The 8,825-nt window shown below is 52.8% G+C and overlaps 1 protein-coding gene across 6 annotated transcripts; it reads left to right on the forward strand.

Moving 5' to 3' along the window:
* Positions 1-107: 107 nt before the first annotated feature.
* SERPINF2 (serpin family F member 2) lies at positions 108-8,690 on the forward strand. 6 transcript variants are annotated; one of them, XM_087752022.1, is made up of 10 exons: positions 108-545; positions 665-794; positions 1,898-1,961; positions 2,649-2,711; positions 3,772-4,189; positions 4,501-4,644; positions 4,845-5,048; positions 5,865-6,007; positions 6,599-6,803; positions 7,619-8,690. In XM_087752022.1, the coding sequence occupies exons 2-10, from the start codon at positions 781-783 to the stop codon at positions 7,942-7,944; spliced, it is 1,581 nt and encodes a 526-aa protein (XP_087608148.1). In that variant the 5' UTR covers positions 108-545; positions 665-780; the 3' UTR covers positions 7,945-8,690. The 6 variants fall into 6 exon arrangements, with proteins under 6 accessions (XP_087608148.1, XP_087608147.1, XP_087608150.1 ...); XM_087752021.1 differs by having other exon boundaries at positions 110-794; XM_009465164.2 differs by lacking the exons at positions 108-545; positions 665-794 and adding an exon at positions 1,299-1,431.
* The last annotated feature ends 135 nt before the right edge of the window (positions 8,691-8,825 follow it).

Consider the following 8,825-nt stretch of genomic DNA (forward strand, 5'->3'; position numbering starts at 1 on the left):
GCTCTGTGCCGGAGGGGCCGCGGTGCGGGTGGAGGAGAGATGCTGTGAAGAAGCCCTGGGTGCAAGGCAGTCCCTGCCGCGCAGGGACCTGGATCTGCTTTCCGAGGGGAAGTAGCCCCCCATGTTGCAGCAGCACGTCCCAAAGCAGTTTCTGGTCACAGAGCTCAGCCCTGTCTCCTTTCCGCTCCTTCCCAGTGTCTGGAGTGAGTTTGGGAACCAGGAGCTGCTGCAGGGAATGGATGGCTGCAAGCGCTGCGATCCCGTTAGCGTTCCCCGCTGCTCCTTAGGGACTCCTCTCGCACCGAGGACACGGACAGAGCCAGGAAGGATCACCATGGCAAAAAAATTCCAAAAGCAGAGCGAGCCCTGTGGCAATAAATACCAAGCCCTGTGCTTTCACTAAAGGTTATGAATAAAAGAGCGCGTTCCCTGCCCAGGGAGTATACTGGAAGCGGAGCCACTACTAGGGACAACTGACTTCATGTGCTGCTTCTGCTGGTGGGAGTTTTGGAGCTGGTAACCTCGGTGTTAACATCGTCTTGAAGGTACAGCAGCCCAAAGCGTCTCCCCATCTCCAAATGCACCACAAATTCACTCCTATCCCCCAAAGAAATGTTTAATCAGATGCCGTCTGTCAATATTTGCCTGCCCGATTCTCAAACAGGGGGTGGTGCCGAAGGCCGCTGCCGGCGGGTAGGAGGGGTGGGCTGGCGAGAGGCTGCGTCTGCCCCACACAGAGCTATCGGCCGGGCCAAAGCGGCTGCCCGCTGCAGCGTGGACATGAACAACCTCAGGTGAGGGGCACATGCAGGAAGATTTGCCAGTAAACGGGGGCTCCTCCAATACGCAATAATGTCTCTCCGGGAATGGGGCGTGAATTTGGCAGAGGGTTTAAGGACGGGCACCGCCAAAGGGGTATTCGGGGTTACGCGTGGCTGCAGGATTGGGGGTGAGGGAGGAGGGGGAATGAAACGGCCTCGAGTTTTGCTTCTTCCACTTGGCGACGGGGGTCGCAGCCCAGCAGTTTCGGGTGAAAGCGGGGACTGCTCGGAGAGCGGAGACCAGCCCCGGGAATAAAGCGTACGGCAGCTGCGCCAACGGCTGGGCTTTGGCAGGGAGGCTTTATGTTAAGAAGAAGATGTGTTATTTCTCTTTGAAAGGGAAAAGCGGCTGGGTGAAGCGGTGGCCGGGGAGGGGGTGGGGTTTCACCCACGGCCCTGGAAGCCCTGCTCCCACTGTCCCATACGGGAACCGGAGTGCGGGGGTGGGAGAGGCTGGGTTTGCCAGCAAAGGGGGAAGGCGAGTGCTGGGAAGGGGAGGACTCTCTCTTCCAGGACATATTACTGAGAAACTGCTCTGGTATTGCATTTTCTACCTGCAAAGTCCCTCCCGCGCAGCCCTTGCTGAGTGCCTGCAGCCCCTCTGAGGCAGGTTAGTAGCCCTGCGCCCAAGAGCCCGGGGCCCAGCTGAGGATGCGGTGCCCAGACCTTGGCGGTTTGCACAGGAGAGGAGCAGCAGCTCTTGCCTTCTTCCAGAGGCACCGCATGTGCAGGGCTGATTAGGGAAACACCATTTGAAATCCAGAGAAACGAGGGCGATGGGGTCAGAAATGCAGGATCTGAGCCGGAGAGTGTCATAAGGGAGCCTGGCTGTGGTCCCAGCTCTGCTCCCTTGCGGGTCCCTGTTCCTCTCTGATTTCACTGCCTTGGCGTCAGACCCAGGAGCCCTGTGTTGTTCCTCTGCAGCATTGTTCATCTCCCTGTTGCTTTCTGCAAGCTCCTGAGCCAACCTGTTTGGCCAGGTTGATAATTTTCTCTCTGTAGACCTGAGTAGGCTCAGCCTGCTGCTGCCAGGCAGCTGGAAATAACTTCTCTCTCGGCTGGTCTTTCTGTTCCAGAAATATGGTGTTCCTCTGGGGTCCGTTGCTGCTCTGCCTAGCTGCTCTGCACAGCCACCCAAGGGTAAGTCGCTTCGCTCCAGCGATGGTGGGGCCGCCACGGCGTGAGCGCAGCCCTCGCCCTGGCCCGCAAAGGGCACGGGGAGCGAGGGGGCTCTCCTGTGCCGGGCAAATGCCGCCGGCGCTTCGGCGCGGGAAGCCCTGGAAGGCAGATGGGTGGAGGACACTGCTGCTCTGCTGTGGGCAGCAAGGTTTCTAATCTTCTTTTTCCCCACTAAAATAGCTGTGGTTATTCTCATTATTCAAGTGGATTTCGGTAGAAAACCTTTGGAAACTTGGCTTCAACTGTATTGAGTGACCATGACCTCCAGGGGTTAACAGGAGGTTGTTTAATAACAGCTTTTTTTCCTCCCGTTTTAAATCTGGATCCCCATCAGATCTGAGATTGCAAAACCGCATTGCTCGCTCTCTAGAGGATACGTCATTTTGTGCCCTTCTGGCCGGGTCCCTTCCTAACCACATCCAGCATCTGCACGCTCCCCCAGCTCCTGCTGCCTCCCCTGCCCTCGGCGGACCCCGCCGCCCGGGTCTGCCTCCGGCCGCCCTGCAGCCAGGCTGTGCCCGCCTCTGGCCCGGCTCGTGGCAACGGGCTGGGAGTGGGAGCAGAGAAGACTGAGACTGGGAATTTAGAGGAAATTATCTGGGACCTGACTTTGTTTCTTTATTGTTTGGGTTTTTTTTCCCCCTACAGTTTTATTCAGCACATGCCATTGAGCAAAAGCGTCTCTTCTTAGACAAAGATGGGGAGCTGAAGGTAAGCGACAACTGGTTCCACCCAAGGGGACTAGAGTTATGCTGTGGTATTTGCAATGGTTTTCCAGTTTGTCCCGAGATAGGATGAGTCCAGGCAGTGCAGTCTATCAGCACCAGTGCAATGAGAAGGTCCATCTTCGTGCCAGCATCCCTCCCTGCCTTGCCCACTGCTGCTGATGCTGTGCTCTCTTGTGCTGGAAGCCCCAGCCTAAATAACTGGGCAGGGTGTGGAGTAAGCAGCAGCAGCTGGTGTGGGCAGGGTCTGGCAGGTGGATTATTTAACTTCTGATTGATAAGGGAAGATGAGGAAAACAACTAGCTACGAGGGTGCTGGGGAGCGAGACCCGTAGCTGATGCTGCCCACCGAGCCGGGCTCTGACAGCGCGGCGCTCCTGCGGCAGAGGATTGTCACCTGGGTGCCGGCGGGAACAGAGAGATCCGAGGAAAAAAGCATGTGTTTAAGACCATGCAAATGTGAGGACAGTAGCAGCAGTGCTATAGGCTAAAGCTCAGAAAACTGGAAAATGACAATTTGGAGAGAAAAGGGGTGGAATAGAACAGACGAGTCAAGGAGAGACAGATGCCTGGGGAGGCGCTGAGCCAAAAGGGATGAAGGCTGCGACAGCAGCAGAGGGTGCTGACCGGTGCGCGAGGCAGATCGGCAGTCCTAACGTACGTGAGAGGAGGTGGTGAAATCAAGGTTGAGGACGAAGGATCTGCAAACGGTGAAGCACAGGACGTGCTGAGCAGGTGGTGGCTCTCGCCCTCGACGCGCGCCTGTTGGGCTCGTTTGCCTGGGCCAGGCCCTCAGAGCCAGTGCGGGAGGAACCGCTGCCCGACCCTCCCTCGGCCCGTTTTCCCAGGATACAAGACCTTCTGCTTTCCATACTCATTGAGGTGCTTTTAACCTCAAGGCTAAAAGGCAAACTGAAGCAAATACACCACCAGAGCAGAGAAGCTGGAGAGTTTTCTCAACCCATTTAGGTGCGCGGTAAAAGCCACGAGGGAAGGCAGCGCCGTGCTCCTGCTTTCCCAGTGCTATCCCTCTCGTTTCTCCCCAGGACGTGAAAAGCGCTGGAGTCGCAGAGTCTGCTGCGCTGGGAGCCATCCCGACCCTGCCGAATGCAGACCTGGCAGACTTTACCTACGACAGCTTCCAGGAGATTGACAGACCCACGTTGCCTTTCACCACCACCCCGCCAGGCACGAGGAACGACTGGAACCCAGAAGATGAAGCCGTAGCTGGGGCTGTGGGCTGTCATGAACAGCAACCATCTGGGGAAATCGCCTCTTCTGAAGAGGAAGGAGAGGCTGAAGATAAAAGCTGTGAGATGACTTGGAAGAAGAGCCAGAGGCTAGCAGATGGCTTGATGAGGTTCAGCATCAGTCTCCTGAAAGAGGTCCAGCTGGAGTCCAACAGAACCAACGTGATCCTGTCACCCCTCAGCATCGCCCTCGCCTTGTCTCACCTGGCACTGGGTAACTTCTTAGTTACAAAAGCACCGTCCCCTGCCCTTCCCCGTGCCCGCTCCTGGAGGCACTAGGAACCAATGTGCAAAATGCCAAGATTAAATGCGGCACCTTCCACCTCACCTTGCTCCTGCAGCTTCCATTAGGCACGATTGCAATCGAAGCTGCCCTTCGTGGCCCTGCTGAGGCTCCTGCTCTCGGGTTTCTCCAGCCTCTTTTGTAAGGCACACAGTATGTTTCTACCAGGAGGCAGATAGAGCAACGTCCCTGTTTTCCATGACGTGGGCATGACCTAACAGGAATTTGGCTTTGTTTTTTAGGAGCAGCAAATCAGACGGAGAAGCGTTTGCTGGAGGCGATGCATCTGGAGTCGGTGCCCTGCCTCCACCAGACGCTGGGCACCCTTCGCAGAGGGCTCGCAGAATCCACCCTGAGCCTTGCATCGCGTCTGTACCTGCAGAAGGGTGAGAGCTGGCCCGGGGGGTCCGTCCTGGTGTAGAATAGAACTCTCGGTGACAGAGAGTGATGGAAGCACGTTGCCACGCTGGGAGACGCCTGTTTCCCTAAGCACCCCTCCTGGGGAGCGTCATGCCACTGGCTGAGCCACTCAGCAAATTTTTTTCAGTGCCTGGTGACTTCATGTAGAATTCTTCCCCTCTGCCAGGATTTGAGGTGAAAGAGAAGTTCCTGGAGGATTCGGAGAAATTCTACGGAGCAAAGCCTATGACCCTTTCTGGGATGAGTGAGGATGACCTGGTAGCCATAAACAAGTGGGTAAAGGAAGCAACTAATGGGCAAATACCCACCTTCCTACAGCAGCTCCCTGAGAACACAGTGATGCTCCTGCTCAATGCAATCCATTTCCACGGTGAGCTCCACAGGCCTTACTTTTCAAGAGGAATCGTTAGAAATCTCCTGGTTTTCTGCAAGCGCTGTAGCTGAATGGCATCTCCTTTCGTTGCTTCCTGCTAGTCAATCTGCTTGTTCTTTTCTTGTACATCTGCTGTTCCTCTTGCTTAGATTTCTTTACAGTAATGATTCCCAACTGCTTCACATGTGCTAAAAATGTCACTTGACAGCAGAGCCAGAATGCAGCAGGTGGAACCTGCAGTATCTTTGCCTCCTGGTTCAGGATCCCACACGGCGGCACCTCACCGCTCATCCTCACCAGGTCAGACGCCGCTCACTGCAGGCCGAGCCCGGCGGCGGCTCCTGTGGATTTCTTTCTGACTACAGCACGGTGGTCAGGCACATCTCCCGCATTTAATTCCCTGAGGGCTGTGCAGCGAAACCAAACACTCGCTTCCAGTGTAAACCTGCAGATGTTTTAGCTTGGTCTTGGAGCACTGTTTCACTCTACGCAGCACAAAGGCAACACTCTTCACGTTTCAAAGTGCAAACATCCATTACTTTATCTTCATAGCCTTCAGTAATCTCCCGCGCTGAGGCATGAGGATTAATCCTCGCTCCTTTTGTTATTCCAGAGTCCCTCTCTGGAAGATAAGAGCTTCCTGCTGCTAGGGCTCCTCCAGCCTCGGTACCGGCTTCTCTTCGCTGTGTTTCTGCTGGCCTGGTTGCTATCTGCCTTGTTGGAGAACTCGTGACAGGAGGAGTGTCAGCTGGGCCGTTTCTGTTTTCCCACCCAAATTTAACTTTGTTGCTTTCTAAACTTTTATTTTGATAGGGTTTTGGAGGAATAAGTTTGATGCTAGCTTCACTGGGCCAGATGTATTCCACCTTGACAATGAGTTCATGGTCCCAGTTGAGATGATGAAAGCCCAGAAGTACTCCCTGAGCTGGTTTACGCTGGAGTCCCAGGACATTCAGGTAGGGCTCTATTAGGAGCACTACACGTTTTGATTGGAATTTCCTCTTGCTGTGGTATTTTACTGACTGCAAGTGTTCTCTCCAAAAACCAAATGTCTTTTAACAGGCATACCACACAAAAATTTAATAAGCATCCTTTGTCCTTGCTTCTAACAAGGATGTTGAGTCTTCACTCTCAGTCCCTAGGAACCACAAACAGCTATTCCCACTAAGTGGGAATTAATGGAGTTTTAAAGCCCCGAGTTAAAGATAAACGAGGAAACACGGAAGGGAGTTCCTTCAGCCAAGGTACCGTTGGAGGCCTTCAGAAGACAGCTGCTGCCAGAGTGGGTACAGCGCTTGCGCATGTGGGCTTCTACTCTGCCATGTGTTCAAGCTTCACCAGTCAGTGGCTAAATACTAAAATCTAATGCTGTTATTCCAACAAACTTTCTCCTCCGAAGAAATGAGCTACCTCCTTCCCACCAGGCTGTTTTCCTCCGATGGCTAGCCTGGCTCCGTAGACCAACTAGAAAAAGACTAAATTAAAAGCATCGCTTTCTGGACTTCTCTTCCTCTTCCATAAATTCTTCTGGTTGGTTTTATTTCCAGGTGGCCAGGTTTCCCTTTAAGAGTAACACGAGTTTTGTGGTCATTGTACCAAACCAGTACACTTGGAATACCTCTCACGTGCTGGAGACCTTCCCTTATCAACAGCTGTGCAGGCTTTTCCCCAAAGAGGTACCCACCACAGTGAAGATCCCCAAAATAAAATTGGACTACCAGCTGGAACTCAACAAGGTTCTCAGTCAAATGGGTAAGGCCTCCAGCAGGATTTGCACAGAATAAGTGGAGCTGATCAATCAATATGGCATCTGTTCGCTGACACTAAAAGCTGCCATCCTTGTTTCTAAAGCTGTGCCTCACAGCTTGCTCCAGATAACGTCCAAACGCTTTCATCTCTTATTCCTCTCCTCCTCCTTACTCTTTGCTTGCCTAGCACCAAATGTTTTGCTCCAACAAGATGATACTATAGAGAAGGCAGCATTCACAGCTCCTCACAGTCTTTACGAGTTCTTCCTATCCCCTATTTGTAGCCAAGACCAGCTTCCGTGCGTCAGCCTTCACCTCGTTGTCATTTAACATAGCGTCCAGGACACAGAAATTGCCAAAAGAGAGAATGCAGATCACAGAACCTGGATCTGAGAGCTTGCTGAAACAGAACACCATGCGCTGCATTTCCAGATGGGGATAAATTAAGAGTTTGCTTTGTTTTGCAGAATTGCTTAAAAAAATAATCTCTGTAAAAGTGTTTCCAGCCTAGCAAGAAAGAGCCTTCAGACTTGCTGCTGCTTTTTAGGGAAGGCTTGAAGTTCTTACACTGCTATTCTAAAAGAGGTGGACAAAGCTTGTGAAGGCCGTTCTGGTGTTGGCACCCCCAGCTCTTCGTACAGAGAGGGACCAGGGAACCTGGCTGGACTGCAGCTTTTGCTTCTGTTGCCTGCCAGTTCTCCATGGTGGACAACGCATGTAGCAACAGACTAGGGAAGTGCTCTCTTCGGACAGCTTTGAGAAAAATCAGAGCTGGTGGCACCAACTGGGAAAGGTTAACTCCGTCTCCTTTCTCTGTAGGCCTCCAGGAGCTGTTCACAAGCCCGAACCTCCAGAAGATCGCAGATGAGCCTCTCTTCGTATCCAGTATACAGCATCAATCTACCCTGGAGCTTAAAGAAGATGGGATGGAAGCATCTGCTGCTACCAGCGTCGCGATTTCACGGTCGGTCTCTGCCTTCAGCCTTGACCGGCCTTTTGTCTTCCTTATCTTTGAAGACGAAACAGGCATCCCACTTTTTATAGGCAATGTCCAGAACCCTAACCCCAATGCCGCTCCCCAGATAAAAGAGCCACAGGACTCGCGTGAAGCAACAGATTCCAATGAGTACCCCATGCCCAAATAGGAGAGGAGCAGAGCCTGAGCGTTCTGGGACTGCTACCTGACCCTTTGGACCAGCTAGGAGAGGCCTCCTGTCCTTGGCAGCCTCCCTCTGAGGCCACAGGAGGCAATCCCTTGCTGTTTTCCTTTACAGATCCCTAGAGACCAGTCCTGGGATAGCCCATCCCAGCCTTGACGAGCTTCTCCAGGCTGGGGTTCCCCTCTGTTGAACCTGAAAAGCTTGCTCTGCCTGGATTTCCCTTCCAGGGCTCTCAGTCCTGGAAGGGAGACTTCCTTGTCCCCAGACTCCTAATAAGAGTCTTTATTAAGCTCTTATTAGAGTCCCCTATAGCCTGGAATCATCATTAGCATCTGGCAGCTTGGACAACAGCCAGAGATATTAATGCGGCTCTTCCTTCCGCAGTTCCTGTGAACATGTCTCCCTCAAACTGTTCCTCCGAAAACCGTCTGTACCCACCTAGAAAACAACCTCTAGACCAACTGGGCTAGCACCCAGTTGCCTTCGCTAGGATGCGTCACAGCCATTTCCAGGCACGGGCTCGTTTCAAAGATTCCCTTTTCCCACTCCTTGGCTATGGGGATCTGATGTGGGAGGGTCTGCAGTGGGAAACCCCTTTGGGTCCTTATTTCCAGCCCTTTTCCTGGGAAACTCTAGGTTCTTGGGTAATGCTAGATTTTTTGAGACATATTTTATAAAGTGTTTTTTAGTAATTTTTATGTTGGCAGAATAATAAAGAGTAAAGCAGAATATATTTGCTTAAGGTGTTGCACTGAAAGACCCAACTGAGAAAGGAAAAAGGCACGCAACTTGAATAATTGCAAAGATGGGGAGGAAAAAAGTCTGGGCGCGACAGATGGAAAGACAGGAGGGGCTCTTGCAAAGGA

This window comes from Nipponia nippon, unplaced genomic scaffold, assembly GCF_047370975.1.
Source record: "Nipponia nippon isolate SJK-2023a ecotype South Korea unplaced genomic scaffold, ASM4737097v1 scaffold_15, whole genome shotgun sequence".
Lineage (NCBI taxonomy): Eukaryota > Metazoa > Chordata > Aves > Pelecaniformes > Threskiornithidae > Nipponia > Nipponia nippon.

Coding starts and splice junctions, on each gene's coding strand:
- SERPINF2 (XM_087752021.1), top strand. CDS start 613: ATGTTTAATCAGATGCCGTCTGTCAATATTTGCCTGCCCGATTCTCAA. Junction 2,712..3,771: donor ACAAAGATGGGGAGCTGAAG/GTAAGCGACAAC, acceptor GTTTCTCCCCAG/GACGTGAAAAGCGCTGGAGT. Junction 6,804..7,618: donor CAAGGTTCTCAGTCAAATGG/GTAAGGCCTCCA, acceptor CTTTCTCTGTAG/GCCTCCAGGAGCTGTTCACA.